The 25,292-nt window shown below is 50.7% G+C and overlaps 1 protein-coding gene across 1 annotated transcript in view; it reads left to right on the forward strand.

The window, feature by feature from the left end:
• Nucleotides 1–12: 12 nt before the first annotated feature.
• Nucleotides 13–25,292, forward strand: part of ATP6V0D1 (ATPase H+ transporting V0 subunit d1) — a 39,358-nt gene continuing 14,078 nt past the window's right edge. The window contains exons 1-2 of the mRNA XM_025920479.2: nucleotides 13–256; nucleotides 24,364–24,535. Coding sequence (XP_025776264.1) covers nucleotides 127–256; nucleotides 24,364–24,535 — 302 coding nt within the window. The 5' untranslated portion in view covers nucleotides 13–126. The remainder of the gene's footprint in view (nucleotides 257–24,363; nucleotides 24,536–25,292) is intronic.

Below are 25,292 nucleotides of genomic sequence, written 5' to 3' on the forward strand. Positions count from 1 at the left end.
GTGATACGTTCGCTCATCACCTGACCTGCTTGACAGTCCGCTGCTGGCGCTGCGTCAGCTGATCTTGGAATCGTGCTGTCTGCCGGCCGATCGGGGTTCTCCGGTCTCGCCGCCCGCGCCGCAGCCATGTCGTTCTTCCCGGAGCTTTACTTCAACGTGGACAATGGCTACTTGGAGGGACTGGTGCGCGGCTTGAAGGCCGGGGTGCTCAGCCAGGCGGACTACCTCAACCTGGTGCAGTGCGAGACGCTCGAGGGTGAGCCGCGGGGCCGGACGGCTGGGCCTTGAAAGGCCGGCAAGGAGACTAGCCCAGGCCTCAGGGTTCCAAGATCTGGGCGGGGAAGCCGGAGGCGGGGGTTCTCGAAGGGCCTAAGTGGTCTCGCTGGGAATCCAAGGGCCGATGGCGGGGGCCCCAGAAGGGAATCTGCCTCGACCTGCGGCTCCGCGCGGGCCCAAACGCAACCAAGTCTTTAAAAAGGAAAAACAGTGGTTAGCCTCCGTTTGGGGCAGCCTCTTCCCCCTTATGCCTGCCGTGTAGTTTGGAAAAGAGGGTCTCTCGAGAGTGGTTGGTCGATGCGAGAGGTGTCCATCCAAACCTCTTTACTCTGACGTGGCCAGAGAACTGCCCCGTGGCAACGTTTAGGAAACCTAAGCGGAAAAGGCCTCCACTTCCCGCCTGACATACATCGAGGCATTTTGGATCACTGTGTCTTAGTCCTGGTCGGCGGGGTGAGCCTTTCTGGGGAATCGCTGAGCCAACCTAGTGAGAGTTTCCTCCCATCCCCGAACCACTGGCTGTGCAGAGTCTTCTGAAGTCAGTGATTCAGAGAGCAAGAGGTGACCCTCCAAGTTCCTATACTTGTATTGGGCTAATAAATCCCACCTCCTCAGCAAGAAGGTTGCTCTTGGAACAAAAATTTTAAAAAGCACAAGAATGATGGAAAGATGAGTTCCCCTTTCTTCCACTCTCAACTGGTTTTGATTCCCCAAGGCACAGCTGCATCAGATTCACTGATTTAGAAGTGTCCCTGCGTCCCCACTTTCCCAGGTGATAGTGAAGGGCATTGTGGCTGGGATGTAAGTTCTCATTCCTGATCCTCAAGAGATAGCCTTGAGCAGAGGTACTGCTGGCCCCATGGTTGATAGCTGGAGGGGGAAGGTGATTTATCATCCCGAGACACTTTTCTCATCAAAAACTTATTGAGGTTAAAAGACAATTCAATTTTTAAAAATCAGCTATTGTTTATCTTGCAAACTAGACCAGCAAAGTGAAAATAAATATCTTTAAATTTTAAAACTTATTGAAATTAAAATACAATAATTGTGGACTTTGTGATTTTAACGTAAATATACAAGAAAAGCTGTTCCTCTCCCTTTTGTGAGTGGTGGTGGGACAGAGAGGAGAGCATTTCAGGGTGCTGGGTTGTAGGGGCTTGCCAGCCACCTGATTTTCCTCCCTGGGAAAAGGAGGAGAAATGAGGGAGGCTGCCAGGGGCAGGGCCTGACATACAGTTGGCATTCAATGTGAGTTTTGTGGACTGGCTGGGACTGGAAGGAGATCATTCTTTGCTTAAATCCGAAGGTGAACACCATTGATTACCAACTGGCATTTGGCAAACTTGTTCTTTTCTAGGCTTTCCTCACTCATGCTGTTGCCTGTCCTTCCTCTTTGTGTAGAGCTTCTGGGGGCATTGGGTTCCCATCTTCCCAACAGCCCCTTCCACCATTATCCTCCATAAATGTGTTAGGGCATTCTTCCTGCAGCACTGCTCAGCACATGGCCTGCCTTGTGGCATACCATCTAGATCTTTAGGGTCTCATTCAAGGATTCCGTTGCTCTTCCATACATACTCCTCTCCCTCACACAAGCCATTCCACCCTGAGACTCTTGGTGCGTATGCTGTGATGGACCCCAGGGATGGACAAATTTGAGTTTGAATTCCAGCCCTGGTAATTACTGGATTACCTTAGACAAGTTATTTAACACCTCTGGGCCTTAGATTCTTCATCTGGTATATTATCATCAACTATTTCATAAGCTTTTACATGTGAACAAGCTTTTACATGTGAATATGAAGCCCAGCAACAAGCACAGAATATGTGCTAGATAAATGCTAGCTCTTGTTTCCACTACATTGCACCTGCCATTCCCTCTGTGTCCTTCTCATCTCCATGAAACCCAGTGATTCCCACTCTTCAAGGCCCAGCCCCAGTAGCACCCCATGTTAGAGCCTCTTTGTGGTCATGCTAGCCTAGAATGTTGTCCTCTACACCTAGTTACATTTCCTGTGGTTGTCTGTGCTCTTACTTAGAAGTTTCTCAACATTGAATTTGGGATTCTTGAGATCCTGTGTGTTGGAGATGCTCAAAACTTTCAGGGGCTGGGGATAACCAGAAGCAGGAGTGACCAGAAACCCCATTATCCTCTGCATAAAGTTCTTCTCTTCTTCTGAAGTTGATACCAGCGGACTTTGTTGCTGGGTGTTTTTGCCTTCCTATCTCCAGGGGAAAGAAGAGAGGAGAGGGGAGACTAACAAAGCTTTTGGTCCTTAGTGAGATCAGTAGGTGTGTCCTGAAGTGACGAGGTTTCCAAAGAATCTGCATCAGGTGTTGGACAGTTCCCAGAAGGCACAGGGCATTGGGCAGAGGGTAAGTGCATACCCTCCACCATACCCTAGCCTTCCTCCCTGGATTCCACTCCATCAGGGCCTCTGCTACTGATCTCTTCTGCTAGAACTCAGTCTCTTAGGACCTCTGAAGCTCATATGGTCTCCATTGTCCATCTTGCTTGATAGTCTGTACTCAGAGGTAGGGGAACGAACCCGGAGAGGTCCTATCTTTTTGGTGAACTTAGGGAGCAGAGTTGGTTGGTCTCAAAAGCACTTTTTAACTCTGAGTGTTTCTAGATATGTATAGAACCTTCTGGGAGCTGAGTCTTGTGCTGGGAATTTTGGGGAAGAGGAGGTGGGTCAGAGATACACAAAGAGAAATCATACAGTATTACTTTGAATGTTTTCATTTGTTCAGCATATACTTACGAAGCACATATTTTATGCCAGGTACTGTGATAGGGGCTGAGATATTTTGTGGCATGATATTCTCCTGACCTTCATAGTCTGGGGATGGAGGTCAGTGGGGGCAGGGGGAAGATATTAAGAGATCAGTATTGCATAGAAGTTACAAATGTAGTTTTACTACTTCATGGCTCTGTGGCCATGTAACATCTCTATCCAGAGTTTTATCATGTGTAAAATGGTATTAATAACGGCACCTACTTCATGGCCTGGTTATGAAGGTTAAACAAGATAATTCATATAAAGCCCTTAGCATGAACTTGGCACATGGTAAGTGCTGAGTCAGTGTGTTAGCTGCTGTTATTATTTTATTTTTTAAAAAGTTTTATTTATTTAAGTAATCTCTACATGCTGCATGAGGCTCGAACTCATGACCCTGAGATCAAGAGTCACATGCTCTTCTGACTGAGCCAGCTAAGTACCCCTGTTAATGATATTTTAAAGTAAAGTAAATATATAATTACATATTGAAGACAATACCCATGAAAGTGACAGTAGAGAAGTGATAGAGAATCACAAGGGAACTTTATTTAGAGAGTGTGGTGGCTTAAGGCCCTGCTGAGATAAGGATATTTGAGCTGAGATGTGAACAATGAGAAGGAGCCAGCCATGCAGAGAGCTGGGGGGAAGAGCATTTCAGGCAGAGAGACCAGCATGTCAAGGCAGAAATTGTTGGGCCGGACAGAGGGACCAAAAGAAGCCCTGGGTGGGGGACAAGGGTACAAATCTTTTGGGAACCCAGACCCTTGTTTTGAAAAAGAGGCTTAGCCCAGGGGAGGAAGCCTCTGACTCCTTAGCATCGACTGTGGGAGCAGATACTGATGGTAGGGAGCACCACCTTCCACAAAGGCCTGCCAAATTTTGGGTTGTATGATGTATTTCGGACGTTAGGAGCATATATAGTGTTCCTTCGATGTTCAAATGTTTGCTCATTCAAGAAACACTTCCTGAAGGCCTACAGTGTGCCAGCCCCTGGGCCATATAAACAAGCCAAGCAGCTATTTCAGGCATTATAATAGTTCTGAACCTGAACTCTTAGCTTTGACCCTGGGTTCAGCCTAAGAGCATTGGTGTTAATTTGTCTGTCTGCATGTGGGAAATTCAGGTGTGAGTGAGGCTCCAGTTCTGGCCTCTGGAGTTTCTCCCTTCCTCTTTTCTCTTTAAAACTATTTACTATGGATATTGTCAAATATCTACAAACTAGAAGGAATAGTAGAATGAACCCATAAGTAATAATCATAAACTGCAACAATGATCGATTCTTGTCATCATGACAGTTATCAGTCTTGTTTCAATAATAGCTCTACTTGCTCCCTAACTCCTAAATTATTTTGCAGTAAATCCAAGACAACAAATCATTTCAGTTGTAAATATTTCAATATCTCTGAAAAAGGTCGTGACTAATTTTTTAAAAAACCCTGCAACACTATTATTCTTCCTGTAAAAGAAAAAATAATTTGTTAATATCATCTAATATCCATTTAGTGTTTGGATTTCTCTGGTTACCTCCGATTTTTTAAAAAATTTTTTAAGGGGGAGAGAGGCAGGAAGGAGTAGAGAGAGGGAGAGAGAATTCCAAGCAGCTCAGCGCTGTCAGCACAGAGCCCAACATGTTGAACCCACAAACCATGAGATCATGACCTGAGCTGAAGTTGGACACTTAACTGACTGAGCCACCCAGGTGCCCCCCAGATGTTTGTGTGTTTTTTTAAATATGATATGTTTCAGGGGCATCTGGGTGGTTCAGTTTGTTGAGCATCAAACTTCGGCTCAGGTCATGATCTCACAGTTCATGGGTTCGAGCCCTGCATGGGGCTCTGCACTGGTGCGGAGCATGCTTGGGATTCTTGCTCTCTTCTCTCTCTCTGCCCCTCCCCTACTCGCACTTTGTCTCTGTCTCAAAATAAATAAATAAACTTTGAAAAAAAAATACGATTTTTTTCAGTCAGGATCCAAATATGATCCATACATTTTAACTGGTTGATGCGGTCTCAGGTCATTCATTCATTCATTCATTTATTTTAAATGTTTATTTATTTATTTTTAGAGAGAAAGTGTGTGCAAATGCAGGAGGGGCAGAGAGAGATGGAAAGAGAATCCCAAGTAGGCTCTGTGCTCTCAGTGCAGAGCCCGATATGGGGCTTGATCTCATGAACCGTGAGATCATGACCTGAGCCAAAATCAGGAGTCAGATGCTCAACCAGCTGAGCCACCCAGGTGCCCCTTAGGTCTTTTATTTAAAAAAAGTTTTTTTAAGTTTATTTATTTATTTTTGAGAGACACAGAGCAAGCAGGGGTGGGGCAGAGAGAGAGAGAGAGAGGGAGAGAGAGAATCCCAAGTAGGCTCTGCACTGTTAGTGCAGAGCTAATGTGGGACTCGAACTCATGAACTGTGAAATCATGACCTGAGCTGAAACCAAGAGTCAGACACTTAACTGATTGAGCCACCCAGGAGCCTCAGTTCTTTTAATACATAGATTCTCTGTCTCTTATTTTTCCTTTTACTTATTAAAAAAAATTTTGTTTAATGTTTATTTATTTTTGAGACACACACACACACACACACACACACACACACACACACACACACAGAGTGTGAGCAGGGGAGGGGCACAGAAAAGGGGAGACACAGAATCCAAAGCAGGATCCAGGCTCTGAGCTGTCAGCACAGAGCCCAACCCGGGGCTTGAACTCATGAACCATGAAACCATGACCTGAGTCAAAGTCAGACACTTAAACGACTGAGCCACCCAGGCACCCCCCCCTTTTACTTATTGAAGAAACTGGGTCATTTGATTTATGGATTTCCCCCTGCATCTCAGTTTTGCTGACTCCATCCTTGATGTGTTTATAATTGAACATGTTCCTCTGTCCATGTTTTTCTTATAAAATGATAGTTAGATTTAGAGGCTTGATCAGATTGTAGTTCGGTTTTTTTTGAAAAGAATATTTAGTAGGTGATTTTGTACTTCCATTGGGAGACACATAATATCTAGTTGTTTCTCTTTTTGTGACATAAGGAATCATGGACATTTATTGCCTAGAACCATTATTTTATTAGGTGTTACAAAATGGTGATTTTCTAATCCTATGTTTCCTTCTGCATTTGCTAGCTTGAATACTTCTATGATTGGAAACTTCCACTAATTTTAACCCTGAAATACAGTTTGTATAAGCAAGATAGGATAAATGCTTGATTCTTTCCTGTATTTATCAATTTTCAAAACAATGAGTTGGTTCTCCAAAATCCTTCAAAGATGACTAATGAGGTTTGTTTGGTCTTTTTGTTTGTATAGTATCATAATGCACACATGGATTTTGATATTTTTTGTTGTCTTTCAATCTTTGTATTGATGCTTGAATTGTCCCTTGTCCAGTGGGAGCTTATTCAATAGGCTGTTGAGTCTTTTTTTTTTTTTTAAGTTTATTTATTTTGAGAGAGAGTGCACATGTGCAAGTAGGGGAGGGACAGAGAGTGAGAAGGAGAGACAGAGAGAGAGAGAGAGAGAGAGAGAGAGAGAGAGAGAATCCCAAACAGGCTCCACACTGAGAGTTCGGGACTTGAACCCACTAACCGTGAGACCATGACTGGAACCAAAATCGAGAGTTGGTTGCCTAACCAACTGAGCCACCCAGGTGCCCCAGGCTGTCAAGTCTTTCTGACACAACCCTGTAGCCCTTGAGAGCTTTTCTTACTTCCAAGATGACAGTATGTTCATTTTTTTCTTTTTTGAGAGAGAGAGAGAGAGAGAGAGAGAGAGCGCACACGTGCGTGGGGAAGGGGCAGAGGGAAAGAGAGACTCTTAAGCAGACTCTACATCCAGCATGAAGCCCAATCCGGGTCTCAATCTCACGATTGTGAGATCATAACCTGAGCTGAAATAAAGAGTCGGATGCTTAACCGACTGAGCCACCCAGGCACCCCATAGTATGTTCTAATTTTATCTCATACATTTCCTGACCCAGACCTACTGTCATCATTTCTTTTAGGATACCTGGTTCTTTTTTTTTTTAATGTTTATTTATTTTTGACAGAGAGAGACAGAGCACGAGCTGGGGAGGGGCAGAGAGACAGGGAGACACAGAATCTGAAGCAGGCTCCAGGCTCTGAGCTGTCAGCACAGAGCCTGACGTGGGGCTCGAACTCACAGACCGTGAGATCATGACCTGAGCTGGAGTTGGATGCCCAACCAACTGAGCCACCCAGGTGCCCCAGATACCTGGTTCTTTTTATTGGAAAATGGTATTTAGATCAGAATGAGTCTAAGGAGTTCTCATTGCTACTGGGGTGGTCATTGTTTGCAGGATTTTTCTTTGGATTAGCTCTCTTCTTACTCAGGAACTTGGAAAATAGAGGAAAGCATATGACTAGCTAATGCAGTCACAGTTCAGCTGATGGATGCCAGATTCCAGTTTTCTAATTTGGAATGGAGGCACCTAGGCCAGTCAGGCCATCTCCTTCTTCTTGTAAAGAAATATAATTAATATTCAGGAGGAGGAAAGCTAGTGAATTAGATACTCAGGGACCATAATTGAGAGTCCCTATGTATGATGTGCTGGCTGTCTTCTAGAACACTTTATCCCTCTTTGTTCTGAGTTCCTTGTCTTCATTACAACATCTCCTTCTGCATTTCAACACCTTTTCACAAGAGACAGTGTCTTATGGGAAGAAGAAAGCAATACTGTAGGCGGGGCTTGGCCAATCTCTAGTCACATGAAACTGCAAATGCTAATGTAAGTGGTGTCTTCTGGGAGTGGCAAGTCGTTCAGCACTAACTGTGGTGTGGCTAGGAGTGGGGCTGCAGAGTAAGACAGAGATCAGCTCTTGAAGGATTGCAAAAGCTGTAGAGGAAGTGCTTTGTCCTGAGTGAGGGATGGGCAGGTAAAACTATTGGACTTGTCCTTTAGAATGTACCTGCAGTGTGAAAAGTGGATTGGAGGTGGGGGACATACCAGAGGTGGGAAGAACAATTTGCAGAGTTTTGTAAGCAATACAGGTCAGAGATGATGACAGCTTGCCTTCCTTTGGCATTGGCAAGGATGATCGTGGGGGAATTTTAGGAAGAGGAATTGATACGACTTGAGGGGTTGGATAAGGAACTGAGGAGGAAGGAAAAGTCAAAGCTGATGTCCTCATCTCTGGCATAGGCAGCTGTGTAGGTGGCAGAGTGAAATGATGGTGGGATGTAGAAAAGAAGTTTGGAGAAAGACTGAAAAGATGGGATTAAGGGATCTGTGAGCCATTTGAGTGATGATGTGCAGGCTATTTTTGGTGTTCTGGAGTGAGTGTGAACTTGGGATACAGCCTTGGGAATCAGGGTAGTAGTGTGGCTGCTGTCTCCAAGAGAGAGCATAGAGTCAGAAGAGGAGAGGCTCAACATGGGACCCTCCCCTAGGAAAGGGGTCCTTCCAGAAAGGTGAAAGGCATCCCCTAACAGGTGGGTAGCCCCAGCAGAGAACCTGAAAAAGAAACAGTGATGAATGCCAAATGTGGCCAAGAGATTGAAGTAAAATCAGACAGCCTTCCACTTGGTTTTACCATTCAGAGGTCATGGTGACCTTTTTTTTTAGAGGTCATGGTGACCTTAATGAGAACAGAGGAGAGTGGGACTAGAAGGTGACAGCAGTGCATGGAGTGTATGGGCAGAGATAACATATGGACAGAGCAGAGCTCACTAGGGAACTAATCCCAGCTCAGCCACTTACTGGCTTTGTGACCTTGGGCAAGTCATTTGTCCTCAGCTGTACTGTGGGAAATATTAATAGCATCTCTTTGAGACATGGGTGAAGTGTAAGTGCAGGGCCTGGTGCCAGGTGAACAGTTAGGGAAGCCAGCTGTTCCCACCATGGTCATTCCCTCCCATCACTCCTAGGAGACAGTTGCCACACTGGGCCTCTGAGTGGGTAAAGAAAACATGTCACACAGGTTTTGCCTGAGGGCAAGTGTGCCTGTCTAATGGACAGATAGTATCGAATATACAGTAGGCATAGGGTACATTTTAGTGGGACGGGAGCAGGTGGGGAATGATGGCTAAAAGGGTACAGGGTTTATTTTGAACGAAATGTTCTAAAATTGATGGTGGTGATGATCACACAATTTTTGTGAACATGCTAAGACTGATTGAATTATACACCTTAAATGGGAAAATTGTATAGCATATGAATTATATCTCAGTAAAGCTCTTATTTAGAAAAATCAGCAAGGCCAAGGAGGTGGGAAGAATAATGGCACTAGCAGTCTCAGAAACATGAAACTTCATAGGGTGTCAGAGGAGTTTTAGGAACTGGGAAGAGAGAGTAGGACACATGTCAGGGATGTGCATGGCTGAGTATGTATGGATAGGTGCATCAGGCTGGTTCGTGAAAAAGCTTTGGGTGTCTTGGACACACAGTTCAGGCAGGATGTGTAAAAAGATAAAAAAAAAAAAAAAGGAAGGGAAGGTATAGAGATTCTTAGGGTTAGGGTCAAGGTCAATGTGTGGGAAATGTCTGTTTATAGTTTTGCCTGGAAATGTTTTGTATATTGCATTTTGTTGGTCAAAGGAGACTGTATTGAATTATTGAAGTTAGAGGACCATTGTTTGGACAGGAAGACGAGCTTAGCTCAGCCCAAATTCCTCTGAGTCGGATGTGTTTTGAAGGAAGAGATAACACGGTCCTGACAGAACACTGGCCACAAGCAAGGGAGAGGAGCTCAGGGGCATTGGGAGAAGGCAATAACTCAGGAGAGTTTGCACTGCAGAATGAAGGGAACAAGCACCTGGAGTCTCTGAGCTATGAGGGCCTGGCCCCATACACACCTGAAGTGTTCCCCTCAGCGTTTGAGGATCCATGTTGTCCCATGTCCCTAGGCAGTGGCATCGCTGAGTGAAGAGACCCTTGATACCCAGTAATCGATGAGCTGGCACGGATCATTGGTGGGTCCTCCACCAGAGGAGGAGATGGTTTGGGGTATGGATAGGGTGGTGGAAGAGGAAGTGTTCTGTCTCAGATGTGCTGAGTTGGGAGAGTCAGAGGGAGGTGGCTGTGTGGGTCTGGAGCTCAGGGGAAGTAGCACTAAAGATACCAATCTGGAAGTCGTCAGTACGCTGGCTGGCTGGCAGCATTTCAGCCCACACTCGGCCATCTGTTGGCTCGCAGCCAGGGCATGTCTCCCTTAGAAGCCCAGTGCTGCCCGTGAGTCCTGCCAGGAGGTTGGGGAACAGCCTTAAGGACAGGCCAAGTGGACACAAGTGTGGTCTGATGAGGACACCTGGCGTGGAGCCTAATTTGGCAAGTGGCGCAGGGAGAGCAACAGCCAGGGATTCCCCTTCTGATCCCTGCCGTGCGTTCTGTTGCATGACTGGGCATGCTGGTGTTTTTGTTTTTGTTTTTGACTAAACATATTTTCTTTTTTTTAATTCTAAAAATAAAGTCGGTGGAAGGGTGACTCAGTGTGGACCTTTTGGGGGACAGGTTTTACCCACCTTGTTAAAACATGCCTGTATATGTTCTCTTGTGTCCCTATAGCCCCACTCACAGGATTGTGCCCCTCTAGATTAGCACAGGATGCCATGTATAGAGGTGTTCACACCAGCCTTGGTGGTAACAGCAACCTGTTAGAACCAACAGGATATTCATCGACAGGGGTGTGGTTAAATAAACCATGTTCTGTCCTTACCGTAGGATACTATGCCAAGTGTTGCAAAGCATGGAGTTCTATAAGGACTGATTTAGAAATATATTGTTAATGTGTTCCCATTTTAATAAGATATTATATGCACATGGAAAAGTATTGAGAAGCACGGATGCCAATTGGTCTAGAGTAGCAGCCTCTGGAGAGAGGGATCGGAGAGGCTAGGGAGGAACATGTGCATTTTTATCTTATGTACTCTTTGGATGTATTGCAGTGAACAAATATTTTATAATTTAAGACATCTGATAAAGGTATCTAAAATAAGGGAAATTAGAACATGTAAGTATGCAGAGAAGCTGTTCACACCCAACAGCCACCCAAGATGAGATCTCTTCTGGTGACCCTGGGCATTTGACTTCCAGATTTTGGTTCATAGCCTTGTGGGGCTGCTCTGTGTCTTACGGAACCCCCTTTGGGCCCCTTCTCTTTACACCTGAAGACTCAGAGCCCAGATGGTAGTTGAGGGCTGGTGACCCAGGGCCCCTGGGTTTTTGTTTTGCTCACCTCTCTTTCAGCTGTTTTTCTCTTGCCTTTTTCACCTGCTCCACACCCCCCTTCTTGCTCTCTGTTCCCTGATTACATCTTGCACTTTGTATGTATGTACTGTAGCACAGGGACCTGCTAGCCCCTGTTTCACAAGCCCTGCCCCAGGGGTCATGTCAGAACTTGCTCTGCTGGGCGAGAACACACTTTTTCATGGATTTACTCAGTGATTTCTCGGGCCTGGTTTCTGAGGTGGAGCCAGTGTCTGTACCCAAGACTAGGGCCTTTTGAGGTGGCGTCAGCATAGGCAAATGTAAGCCATCCAGGACTCTTGAAGATAGGCTTTCTGTGTGACCAGGGTTTCAGGATGGTAGAGAAGGAAAGGTCCCAACATCTTAGTTTAAATATTTTGCATAAAACCCTCCTGGAATGTATTAGTCTCCCCTTCCTTCTTTCTTAGTGGCACACACTGAGCAAGCTCACATCAGGGCTGTTAGATTTGAAATGAGATGGAAGGAACCTTTGTCCCTGAGTGCCCAATATGCTTCCAATAGTTTCATCCCTGGCCCCCCTGTCGGACCTCCCACTCAGCCACCCTACTGTAGTCACGGTGCCTGCTACAGCACCCCAGCCCCTTTTACTGACTTGTAGCTGTTCTTGTGCTTTGGGCTCAGCGGTCAAACACACTCCAGGTTGTTGGAGGGTCTGCATCAAGAATGAATAGGTGTGAGGACATGATGTAGTGGCCTCTCCTGTAACTCATCTGTGCTTGCTTGGGGTCAGGAGCCTGGGTTGCCGGGACCTGAGGCAGGGCATCAGGCAGACCATGGCTTCCTTTCTGGCCAGCTATGTGATGCTAAGCATGTGATTTAGCATCTCAAAGCTTATTTGCCCACCTGTAGAATGAAATCGCTTGTAGGCTGTGAGGATTCAATAGCACAATGCCTAGCCAGAGTGAATGCTCAATAGATACTTATGTGATCAGATGGGTGACAGCTCATTATTTGTGCTGGCAGAGTACTGGGCTTTGGTGTACAGGGGAGGAAAAGCTAAGGTCCCCATCTTGGAGGGGTGTGCCATGGCATAGATTGTCCTGTTTCTGGGTTATTGAGCACCTGCTTTTAAGTGTTTTTATTTTTAATTTTTAAGAAATCGCTACACCCAACGTGGAACTCAGACTCACAACCTTGAGATCAAGAGTTGACTGAGCCAGGCATGGGCCCCAGCACCTGCTTTTTTAAGATACAGCATTAGGCAGCAGAGGGGGTGGGGTGGGGTCCGGTAGAGAGCTGGATAAAGGGATTTGGAGACTTGGGAAGATCTGGCTGAGCTAGTAAACAAGCATTGGGGACTGAGGATGCCCAGACTTCCTCTCCAGTCTCTCCAGTCTTGCTCCTCGGCCAACCAATCCCTCATGACTAGAGTCAAGCCCACCTTGTCTCCATTCTGGCTTTCTCAGACTCCTGTCTACCTTGATTCTTTATGACACATTCCTATGTGGCTCTATGGGTGCCTGTAGCCTCCTCCCCCAGGGATTGCTGGCTGGGGGGGATTGGGACCAGAAGTCTGAGGCAGGGGTTAGATTGGTGGGGCATTGAGAGGGAGGAAGAGTGGAGCCCCTTGCTGTTTACAAAGCCATCCTCCCTGTGGCCACAAGGGGGTGTGCCAGGACCATTTGGCTGGTAGAGAGCCGTGGGGAGAGAGAGGTGTGGCTGGACTAGTGAGTCACCCAGGCTGCCTCTCCTCTGCTTTTCTGCACAGCACCTGCCTGTGGCCACTGTCCCTTGGGACTCTGTCCCGGGCCCTACTTCTCTCCCTCACCCAAGTCCCATTTGGCCTTCTCAGATTAAGTAGGACTCACGGCTAGGTGTCTCCTGTCCATTTCTTCCTGCTCTCACCTCCTGGTGCCCCGGCTTCCTGGGTTGGAAAGGAGAGGCCAGGGGACATTCTCTGAGGCTCTCCACCTTCATGCTCAGTGCACAATGCTCCAGCCTTAACCGTCAGTCTGTCCTCATTTACCCCCACCTGGGTCATGCTGGCAGCTCTCAGTCAGAGTAGCAGAGGACAGTGTACTAGCCATGAACCAGGGGTCTTATAGGCCCCAAGCAGGAGTTTGAGGCTGCCTGGGGTCAGGGCCATATTTCCTCCCAGGAGCACCACTCTTCCCCAGGTGGCTTCCACTTTTGTCCTGCAACCCTGGTCCCTCCAGGAGAGGGAAAATTGATCCTCAGGACAGACTCCTCCCAACTTCCTTCAGCACTTTAGGACGCATAGGTGTTCATGTGGCACATATATAGGAGCGTGTGGGTAGAGTGACTCTGGGAGAGGTCCACACCAGGCACCCCAAACTCTGTAGGCACTGTAGGTATGTTACAGTCACGCTGGAAAGGGGTTGTTATCAGGTGATTGACAACTCTCCCCTTTGCACCCCAATTTGAGGGATCTTTCCATTGACCTCCCTGGCTTCTGCCTCATTTAACACTTCTTGGCTAATTTTTTTTTAAAAATCTGTCCTGCACTGGAATATTCCTCCTCTTTTAGAGGCAGGAGGGTCAAGGCTCTGAAGGTCCAATTAGTAGGTTAGACTGCTCTTGTGTAGCCTGATACCTGCTCTACCTATCTGCATCCAGCACCCTGTAGCTTGAGAGCCTGGACTGGGGCTGCCCCCTAGTGAACTTTCGTGGTCCTGAGGAATGGGAGGCAAACTTGTGGCAGGGGAAAGGGGTATGTGGAGGAACGGCCCTGACTGGGTGCTGGGCACTGCTTTCCTGGCCAACTCTGGCCTGGCCCTGGGCATTTGCCCAGATTTTGTCTCTCCTTGGCTACTCAGGCAGCAGTTTTTTTCAGGCCTTAACCTCAGCTGAGGCTTTGCATTTGGCTGGTGGATGGGGCTTTCCCCTCTAGGGAGTCATCTTGGTGTCCTCACTGTTGCAACTCAGCCTTTCCTGCCTGGCCCTGCTCTGGTGGCTGCTCAAAGGCTCCACAAAGCCAGACCTCCCCTGCACCTGCCGTTGGTTCTGCCAAGGCTGCTTCTTGGGTAGCCAGGCCTCTAGGCTCACCCTAGGCCCTTGAGTGGCCCTCAGGGGCTGAGTTGTGGAGAGTCAATGTGACCTAGGTCTGACCAGGTAGACACTTTCAGAGCTGGCCAACCCCCTGGAGGTAACCCTATTCAGCCCTCTTATTTTACCTGGGAAGTTGGGTCCAGGTGAGGGCCAAGGGTTTGCTTACAACCTCCTGACACCTGTCTTGGCTCCTCCTATCCAATCACTCTATATTCTTTGGTCCTTTCTTTCTTATTCCTGCATATGTTCGCTAAAGGATGCCTAAATCATGCCTCTGTGTGCCTGGCCCCCCATTCAGGAAGTGGTGGTCAGGTGAAAGAGGCCCTGCTTTTGAGGCCCCTCACCATTCTCCCAGGCCTTGCCATATGTCATCTAATGTAGACATTAAAGGGTTGGGAGTCTGGGGCGCCTGGGTGGCGCAGTCGGTTAAGCGTCCGACTTCAGCCAGGTCACGATCTCACGGTCCGTGAGTTCGAGCCCCGCGTCGGGCTCTGGGCTGATGGCTCAGAGCCTGGAGCCTGTTTCCGATTCTGTGTCTCCCTCTCTCTCTGCCCCTCCCCCGTTCATGCTCTGTCTCTCTCTGTCCCAAAAATAAAATAAAAACGTTGAAAAAAAAAAAAATAAAGGGTTGGGAGTCAAGGAATGAGCTACAACACGTGACCCAGCACACAGGGCCCTAAGGCTGCCAGGTCATGGGTGGTAGCTCATCTATCTTCACCACCCCCTTACCCTTTTAAGTTCCAAGGCAGATACCACATGGCAAGGCCTGGGAGGAAGATGGGGTTCCCCTTTTCTATTGGCCCAGGCTCCATGCCTCACTGTCACCCCCATTCCTCCATTGGCTTCTGTCATTTGAACCTAGCCTCTGCTGTGAGGCTCCCTGAGCAGGTGCCCACCTATCCCAGGGCTGGCCCAAATCCACACACTGATCATGTTCAGTCTGGCATGTTACTGCTTACCCTGTACATGTCCCGCCAGGTCCTTGAGCAGGTTGGGTAAATGGGTGTGAGGGTGCTATCCAGGACCAGCCTGGATGCTTACTGCTCCTGCCACTTCCTGCCTGGCCTAAGCTTCTTGGCTCTGCTGGTCATGGGTATAAAATGGGTCAACTCTGCTTCTGGCCTGGGCTGTTTCCAGTTTCTATGAACTGCAGTAAATGCAACTTTGTGCTAAGAGCAGCATGGCTTATAGCCCCAAATGAGGTTTGATCCAGTGAGCCCATCCGTAGGGCCTAAGTCTCAGCAAAACTATTTCCATAGCTTTGGCTCTAAGCACCGCGGAGCTGGCAGGATACTCCAGCCTGACCTGACTGACTTAATCTCACTGTGAACAGTAGCCACTGGGGGCCCTAAACCTGCCCTTCCCCCATCCGAGTGAGTCTCAGCTTTTCTTAGCATCCTTCCTCCAGAGGCCTATGCTTGTAGAACAGAAGCCCAGCATCAAAGGCTGACAGGATCACTCAGGCAGTACAGGCCAGTGGGCCCTGGGAACCAGACATGGGCATGGGCCAGCTTTTGAGCAAGCTCAGTGCCACAGCTGGCCCTCTCTGGGCTGCCTGGCCCCTGGCCATGCCGGACCACTTTACCTCTCTCACTCACACCCAAGCAAACCTAACATCTTTGGTAAAATGAAAAGAAGCTCTTCCTTGGAGGCCCAGATCCACTGCCACCTACAGGTTCTACAACTGTGGTGGCAAGCCTGGGGAAGAGCTTGCTCAAGGTCAAAGTGCAGGGCAGCCGCAGAGGTGTGGCCCCTACCTCCCAGGGCGAGGCTGGGCCGCTTGGTTCTCAGGCTGGGCTGTGGCAGGGGAACACAGGCAAGCTGCCTTCCAAGCCCTGTGTCTCCTGGGACATGCCAGTCCCAATGGAGCCTTAGGGCCTGGGTGGGGATGTTCTGGTGAGGGGATATCCAGGCGGATCTCCGCTCAGAGGAGAGTTACTTGGAACTTGCCCTGGGTGCAGCAATAACCAGTTTTGCCCCTCCCTTTGGCACGTGGGGCTATCGCCTGCCTGGCACCCTCCTGACTGTCGGATAGGTGGACTTCCTCATGGGATGTGAGGGATGCTTTCATTCTCTCACCTCAAGGACAAGGTGTTCCTAAGAACTTAAGTGTAATTAAACGTGGCTCTACCACCACCTGCCACCTGTCTTAGAGCAGAGAGGAGGGTGGTAAACCTGGGTCGGACATCCTGCTGCCTCCTGGACATGGAGAGTGACACTCTCATTTGATCCCTGTATCTGATATGCTGGCAAGTAGTGCCACGGGTCCCTAGTGTCAGCTGGACCACCTCTGTGGATCAGTCCTATCCCCCTCCGTGAAAGCCTCACCTCTCTGAAAGGCCTCCAGCATGAAACAAAATGCTGGTCCAGGGACCGAGGAAGGAGAACTCACTGTCCTTTCCCTGCAGGGGCTCTGCTTCACGCCAGCTGAAACTCAGTAACTTGCATGTGGCCATGCCAGCAGCGGACTCCAGGTTCTTCCCGAGACTGCTGGCCCGCCAGCCTGGGGGCTTCCCACGGAGCAGGAGCTGCCCTTGGCTGCGCCACCTCCTGCCTGCTCACAAGGCCCTCAGGGCAGCAGCTCAGGGTGTGGTGGATGGTGCAGAGTTGGGTCCTAGCCTCTGTCCACATCCATGGGGCTGCCCAGAACTCTATGTGATCTTGCTGGTAGGTGAGGTGAGACCTGAGCTTGGGGACAGGAGTCCCAGATTTTGAGTCAGCTCTGTTGCTCCTTCAGCAGAACAGGACCTGTGTGTTTGCATGCCCATGCTGCACAAGACCCTCCACAACCTTTACAGTGGGGAGGAGAACATGCCAGAGGGGAAGGATTGGGACAAACCAGGAAGAGGAAGGGCAGCGGCATTCTGTGGAGTATTGAATAGGACAGCCTGAGCAGTAGGCTGGAGACGAGAACACATACCACCTGACTGGGGCTGAGGGTCGTGGTTGGGAAGCTCTGGGTGGGATCCTCTCTGCCAGGAGAGATGGAGTATGGTATTCTGTGCTCAGTTCTAATACTGCCTCTGTTCGGTGTCTGTCACGGGTGCCCTGGAAGGCTGGCACTGCTAGCCTTTTGCCAGGTGACCAGCCAAGAGCCTGGATCCAGTGGGATCCACAAGCTGCTCAGAGCCAAGCTGCAAAACAGGATTTGAAGCCAGGTCACTGTAGCTCCAAAGCCCAGGTTCTCACTCCCCTACCCCACTGAGCCACCTAAGGAGCGATGTCTTAAAACCAGTGATCTGACAAAATTAGGCTGCAGAGGGGGCACAGGGGGCAGGGGCTGTGGCATGCACCAGCTGCCGGATAGTGGGTAGACCTGTACTGGTGAGCAAGAGACTATGGACACGTCAGTTGGTGGGGAGGTGGACAGTGACAGGCTTCTGGATGTCTGGATGGGGAATGGCAGGCAGCACCTGAGGGAGCAGAGGAAGAATAGACATTTGATAGGATGTGTTGGAACTCAGGACTAATCAGCTGATGTTATGTGAAGTTTGCGGGGGGCCTGTGACAGACCCTGGCAGAGGTCTGGGGGCGAAAAGGATGCTTAGTTTATGCTGCAGGCCCCAGGTAAACTCAGGGTTAATGGTTTCCATGGAGTTCCAGCTGTGATGCTCTGACCCTGAAGAGCCAGCCAGCCAGTGCACACATCTGCTTTGGAGTTGATATGAAGAAGAGGTCTCACCCACCCCTAGAGCCTGGGGAGGAGACTCAGGCATAGCACATTTGCTGAGGCGGGGCTGTGGCTCCATTGGGCCACCAGCCTGGCCATCTATCCACATCTGTCCTTCTGTCTGAGTTTGCCTGCTTTGAGCCTTGGAAGTTGCAGCCTTAGGGAGCCTTTGGTGCAGAGCAAGCATTGGAGGTAGGACCCACGGTCAGTCTCTTCAAAGTAGACCCCTCACCTGGACAGAGGGGAGTGGTAGAACAATCTCTGAGGCTCCATCACCCTAGAAGGGAGTGGCAGGGTGGGCATGCTGGGCTCTAGGGAGCATATTTGCACATCTGGTTTTACTCAGCGGTCCTCAATTCCTGAAAACCCCTGAGCTCCCCAGGAGAGCATCGTTGAGTGACCTCTGGAAAAGCAGAAGTGAAGTCTGGGAACACACTGTCCTCTCACACTATGCCGTGGCCAGCTGGCCAGCAGGGCCCCTCCGTGGGCCATGAGGCCGTGGGTGAGTCTAGAGCAGGGGGCCGCCCCGCCTAGTGTACTGTGCCAGGAGCTGCCTCTGTGCCTGCTGGGCCCCTGGGGCAATGTGGGACCAACCCCTGGCATGGGCCAAGACCCTCCCTTCCTGCCTCCCTGGAGCCCTGGTGGGGGGGGTACTCTAGAGGCTTGGGGGCTGGAGAGGCCATGTGCTGCCTGTCCCTGGGAGTCCTGGAGGGGCTGAAAGATCACTTTCAGGGCTGGCAGGATCTGGGAAGGGTTTCAGGAAGTGGATGGGGAATAGGGCTGCCCAGCTGCCACCTCTCCAGGCCTGGCTGGGACTGGCTGCCAAGCCCACACTTTGGCCCACACAGAGAAGAGAGTGCTGCTGATCAGGCTAGCAGTCCCCATGCCTTCTTGCTAATCAGGGGTTGGGTGGTAATCAGAGGTGCCATCTGGGGCCAGGACTCTGCTGCTGAGAGGCTCTGGCCTTAAAGACGTAGACTGAGGAACAGGCAGGGGGTGGAAGGACAGGGAAACTATGGAGCCAGCTTGATTGTGGTGCGCCCCATGAGCCCTGAGGGAACAGCCATGCTGGATGGGTGTGGAGCTGCAGCCCAGGAGCCCTCAGATTGCTCAGCTGGACCCTGCTGGAGCGAGGGCAATGGTCTTGGACACAGGCAACCTCAAGGCTGACAGGGACACCCTGTGGAGGAGGGAGGGCAGAGGCCTCTCTAACTGGGCCTGAGGAATCAGCTCTGTTTCCTGTACTTCAGGGGCTTTTCCCTAGGGCATCCTATAGACTTCCCTGAAACACTTGTTTGGGGCAGAGATCATAGACAGGTCACCCTACTCAAAGCATGGGACCAGTGGAGCAGAGAGTCGAGGGCTGAGGCTGAGGTGGTGCTGAGGGTGAGGCTGGGTTGAGGGCATGGGACCTCACAGGCTGTGGGGAGGAGGCAGGGCTCTAGCTCTGAGGCCACAGAGGCCGCTGGGTAAAGGTGACAACATGTTGGGAGTTGGATGACTTCACTCTAGTGCTGGTGTGAGAATTGACTGGGGAGCAGGGAGTCAACATGTGGGGCAGGAGGCCAGCAAAAGGGTGTCATGGTGGTGAGGAGGCCTGGATGGCGCCGGAAGATAAGAGTTGTGGGGAGAGTCACGGTAAGATCAGACAGGTGACCCTGGGAAGCAGGGGAGGTATGGGAAGGTCCTGGGTGGGGTGAGGCGTGCTGAGAAGCAAATCCAAGGCCCTCAGGGGAGGCTAGAGGCACTGGGAAACCAAGTTGGTGGGCTTCCTTTGAGGAGGGGTTTAGGTCAGACTACAGAGAGAACTTCCTAATAGCGGCAGTATCTTCTTGGACATGAGAAATCAGCCTCCGAGGAAGTTTTTTGCTATGAAAGCTCCCAAGCTGGCCAGACATTCCTGGTGCTGGGCCACGGATGGGAGGATTTGGGGTAGACAGCTGGGCTTGTGGGTAGACTAGAGCGGTCCCCTGAGTGTGTGCTAACCAGAACACTGCTCATGCCTCAGCCCAGGCACGTCTGAAGCTCTCAGGGGCTGTCATTGAGGCTGTTAGGCTGCTCAGCTCAGGGCGCAGAGCAGAACTAGCTCCTGCCTTCCCAGAGCCCCTGGCGTCCTTGGCTGCCCTTGGGGCCTTGGCCAGGGCTGGGTGGCCTGGTCTCCCACGAAGCTCTCAACAAGTTCCAGGCTTCTCCTCCTGTGTTCAGATCCCACCCCCAGTCACACCCCCTTCTCTGCATCCCTCAGAGAGAGCAGGAAGCTGCTGGTGGTGGTGGGGTTCTAGCAGGCCTTGTCCCAGCTCTGAGGACTGTCTAAAGGGCTTGGGGCTGCCAGTAACTGGTTCTGGGCGCCAGGTTTCTTGAACAGGGTCAGAGCTGGTTCAGAAACCCTGTGTGGTCCAAGCAGAGAGATCGGCTAGCCTGCCTGCCTCCAAGTCGCCTTCCTGGCTGACAGGCTGTCCCCTCTCCCTGGGTCACAGGGAGACACAGGGCTTGGCCAGGGAAAGTGGTCTGGAACGGCCCTTTGACATCATCCCTGGGGGCTTTTAAAAATGAGTTTCCTGGTAAGGAAGACTCCTTGGGCTTTGGGCAGGATTCTGGGTAGAGTCTCCCGGGTTTGCTCTGATCTCACAAACGCCAGCAGAAACCACCCACCAGTCTGTGTTCCAGCACTGCTGGGAGCCGTGGCTTCCCCAGATGCAGCGTCAGCAGAACGCAGCAGCCAAGGCACAGGGGTGTTTGCTTTAAGGCCTGTGCTAAGCCCCATGCATGCAAAGTGGGGTGGGGGTGTGCAAAGAAGAGCCCACCCCCAGCTTTGCTCCTCTTATTCGCATGCACGTGTTCCTGGCTTCTCTAGAATAGCTGTTGCCACAAGTCATACCAGAGGTGCTTGTCCCTGAGTCATGACGTCAGGTGGACGGTGAGTGTCCAGGCTGTCTCCAGGTCATGTAAGGGACATATCCTGGCTTCTCTCACTCCTCTGTAACCTGCCCACTCTTCTAGGACTAGAGTCTGTCTAGGAAGCTGGGTCCATAACTGGGCCAAGGGCCGTGGGAGAATGTGGTCAAAGATGGTAGGGGAGGAGAGGAGGCCAGAGTTGGAGATGACAGAAACCACCAGGCTTGATCCACATCCCAGCCCCTCTATACACCTGACTGAGACTCTAGACAAGTTTTGTGTTCCCCTTGGTTGCTCTTTTCTAAATCTGAAATGGGCATGGCTGAGAGGTCAGACACACAGGTTGCTCCTGGCAGGGGGCTGAGTACGTAGCAGGGACCCATTTGTTTCCAATTAGAATGGGTCTGGGCTTCTCCCCCCAGTGTTGGGGTGCTGACTCCCACTTGACCAGTGTATTGCATGGAGAGTCCATGGGAGCTGGAGAGGGGAGAGGGTACTTGGCAGTGGGGCAGTTGCTGAGCACACCTTCCCAGTGAAGAGAAGCCCTGTAGAGAAAGGCGAGGCTGGGCCCACTTCTGGAGAGCTGAGGCCAGGGTGGTAGGGGACAGCGTTCAGGGAAGCCTCCAGCAGTGTGATGCAAAGATCCTTTGGAGGGTAGGAGGCAGGGGCCTGGGTGGGGGCCCACGGCATGGACTTGATATCCCAGAGAATAGTGGGTCATTGACTTGAGGGTCCCTGGCATGGGGACTGGGTTTTCCTCTGGTTTTTGGCCTGCACATCTGGCCTGGCCCCCAGGCCCAGCTGTGAGCTGCAGAGGAAGGAGTCTTATCGCCTGAGATGGTTCTCTGCTGGCTGCAGTTGTTGAGGATAAACGAACAGGTTTGGTCTGGCAGCTGCTGTGCTAGACGGTCTGACCCAGAACACCACATTTCAGCCCCGGCTTCCAGCTGCTGTCCGCTCCGCAGCTTCCCCTAGTGGGGATTTGGGCACCTGCTGTGCCCTGGCCAGAACCCCTTGCCCACTTTGTTTTTCAAGTATCATCATGTTTGATAGATACAAGTGTATAAAATCAGGGCATGAATGTGACTTGATAAACTAAGTGGGATTAATTTCAATACTATAAGAAGAGGGATCGATTCATATTCTCTCTCACACCCACGAAAACCACTTGGAGAACATTAACGATCTCTCAGAACTGATCAGTTGTGTGCAGATAAACTATGTTTCTGTTCAAAAGAATTGTGCATTTTCCCAAGGTCGAGGATATTAAAATCTAGCACATAAAGCCCATTACTAGAGGTAGAATACAAGGTGAGGTACCATTACACAACCATCAGTTATGACTGTCGGTTGTGGTTAAGAATTTTTCTCTGACAACCAAGGGGGTAATGAAATATTGCAACAACTTGAGTACTACTGAGCAGAACACCTTCTCTTACCCAGGCCTTATTCTAAGTATAGGTGGACTTTGGCCAGACCATGGTGAGGATGGAACCTAGGCCAGGGACTCGTGGCAGATGGCCTGGGTTGAGGACATAGGGGTGTGAACACTTCCTTGTCAAAAAGGCAGCAAGTTCATGGGGGGTGAAGCAGGGGGCTGGTGGCTTCTCCCTGCCCCACCTCACCCTCGGCTCTGTCCCACTTTTAGGTGGCCGTGGAGAGAAGTGGGTGTGAGTGGGAGGACGGTGGCAAAAGCAGCAGATGGTGAAGGCCTTCTACAGGCCTCAGGAGGTTACAGTTCACTATGTGAGGGCCCGAGAGCTACAGAGGACATGAGTGTTGCCTGCCACCTGGGTGCCACCCAGAGCTGCAGGCAGAAGGCATCTAACCCAGGGGCATGCCGACTCCTCCCTCCTTCTCACCTCTCCCTTTCACATATTCTTCCATCTCTCCTTTAGCACTCCTAACTCCAGGTTGGGAACATTCTCCTGCTGGGATTGCAGGAGTAGGGGCTTCGCTGGGGATTATGTGCCACACCGTCCCTTCCTTCTCAGCAGCCCAAGGTAGCAAGGCCCTCCAGGCCCACAGACACGTCGGAAGGCTTGATCAGGGAGGCTTGTGGAGAAGTTCACAAATGTGACCCTTTCTGTCCTTCCCTGGGCAACCTCCCCAGGGGACATAAAGCATGCAGTCCCTTACAGCAAAAGCTGGCCTTGGTTGTTGGGCCTTCACACACACATGTGCACGCACACATGGGTACCTTCCCAGCCACTGTCCTTGGTACTGCCATCACTGCTACAGTGTCCCCCATTTCCAAATCCAGGAGTATACCCCCCTGCTGTCTTCACCAACACTCTTCCCAGACTTCTGTCCATTCTCCAAATATTTAATGAGCATGAAAACGTACCAGAACATACTCTGTTCTAGGCTCTAGGGTCCTGCAGTGACCCCAAATCCCTGCCATCATGGAGCTTATGTGTCCTGTGACAGGTGGAGTAAGTGTTAACAAAGAAAGGAGGCACAAGTGAAGGGACAGGGTGATGGGGCTGTGGGAGAGGTCTCTGAAGAGGGGACGTGCGAGGAGAGATCACCCCTTTCTAGGCAGAGGGACAGGGAAGGCCCTGAGATGAGGATGTATAGATGACTGATATGCTCTCCTTGTGTTTTAAGATCGCTCTGGCTGCTGGTTGGAGAATAACCTCGGGGGTGGGAGACAAGGGCAAAAGCCAGGCAGCTGTTATGTTGTTGCCCTGATCTCACTGGGTCTCACCTGTCCTGCCCACCCAGGCCCTTCTTCTCTGTCCTCTTCTCCCTTTTCCCTTGCCCCATCCCTAATTGCTCAGAAGAGCCCAGAGGATCAGCCTGTCTGCCTCCAGCCACTTGTACAGTGGCTGTCTCCTTTCCCAGCCTCATCTCCCCCTCATGTCACTCATTTGTCCTCCAGGCCACTTGTCACTCAGGCCATCCTGCTGGCTGTTACCTTTGTATGTTCCTGTCCCTGCCCTTTGATGTGGCCCAGCCTGGCATGCTCTCTCCTCCTTTCGGTCCCGTCTTGGTGTCCTCTCCACCTTACTCGCACTTGTGGCCTCTTCTTTATTTCATTTGCATCATTTATGCCTAGAGTGTGTGGGCTTGCCCTTCTAACCCTGCAGCTATGGAGTGTAGGGCCCAGGTCTTACACTACTCTAGGTTAGAGCCATACCAGAATCTGCTATGCAGAAGGGCCTCAAAGGCGGTGGTGAGTGGCACCTTGGGTTGGGGTTTCCCAGGCCTTCTTGTCATTTGGAGGAACATTTTGTTCTACTTGTGCTTGGACTCTGGGGCCCAGTGTACTGGCTAATGGCCCAAGAGTCTGGGATATCTCTAGGGCCTTGGTCTGACTGCCCTGGAGTAGGCCCTGAGCCAACAGGGAGGTGAAGGTGGGGACAGCAGGGCAGGGTAGCAGCAGGACACAACAGCAGAGAAGCTGGGGCTCGGAGTTGGGTGCGGATGGGGTTTTGGGGTCCTGGGGAGGTTCAGTGTGGCTAGCCCTCATACTCCCCACGCCCCTGCCTTGGGTTTCAGACCTGAAGCTGCACCTGCAGAGTACTGACTATGGCAACTTCCTGGCCAATGAGGCATCGCCACTAACAGTGTCAGTTATTGATGACCGGCTCAAAGAGAAGATGGTGGTGGAGTTCCGCCACATGAGGAACCACGCCTATGAGCCACTCGCCAGCTTCCTGGACTTCATTACGTAAGTGTGCCCTATAGTGCCTTCCCCTCCCACTGGGCAGGATAGCTGCTCCTCCTGCATCTGGGCCAGCATGCGCTTAGGCCAGCTGCCCACAGAGTCTTCCTGGGCTGTGTAGCTGAGCTGGTTATTCAACAGCCCTGGGCCTCCAAGCCACCACCAGCCACTTCATTGCTGTGGATTCCACACTGTAATATTGGATGAAGCCCCTTTCCCTGCACCCTTGGTATTACAGAGATTGGGGTGAGGAGACCAAGGATGATGGGAGCACTTTGCCTCACTCACCCTGCAGCATCCACACTGAATGCTCACTAGGTCCTGACTTCCCAGACTGGGGTCAGAGGTCAGGGGATGGCAGAGCTCTGAAGAGCCAAGTTCTTGGAATGGACCATTCAGGCCCTCTGGGCCTGTCTGGGCTGAGGCCATTCTCCATCTTCTCTGTCCATGGCCCTGGGTCTCAGGGAGAAGTGGGGAAGGCTGAACACCTGGCTGCCTTTCCCAATTCTGGACCAAGCCCACATGTTTATGACCATGGCTGCCCAGCTTCCCCGTTGTCTAACCCTTGGGTGTAGTCCTGCCTCCACTAAGCTCCTGGAGGACCTGAGCAGAAGAAAGGACCCTACAGGCTAGGGGAGGGCACTTGGATGAGGCAGCCTCTGCTTGCCAGGTATGCCTGTGGAAACAGGGAGATAGGCTGTCTCTGCCTGGATAGACCAGGAGCCATTAGCCAGGGCCTGGTTAACAAAGAGATGGCCCCAGA

Source organism: Puma concolor, chromosome E2 (assembly GCF_028749965.1).
Source record: "Puma concolor isolate L17-30 chromosome E2, mPumCon1.1.hap2, whole genome shotgun sequence".
NCBI classification, from domain to species: Eukaryota; Metazoa; Chordata; class Mammalia; order Carnivora; family Felidae; genus Puma; species Puma concolor.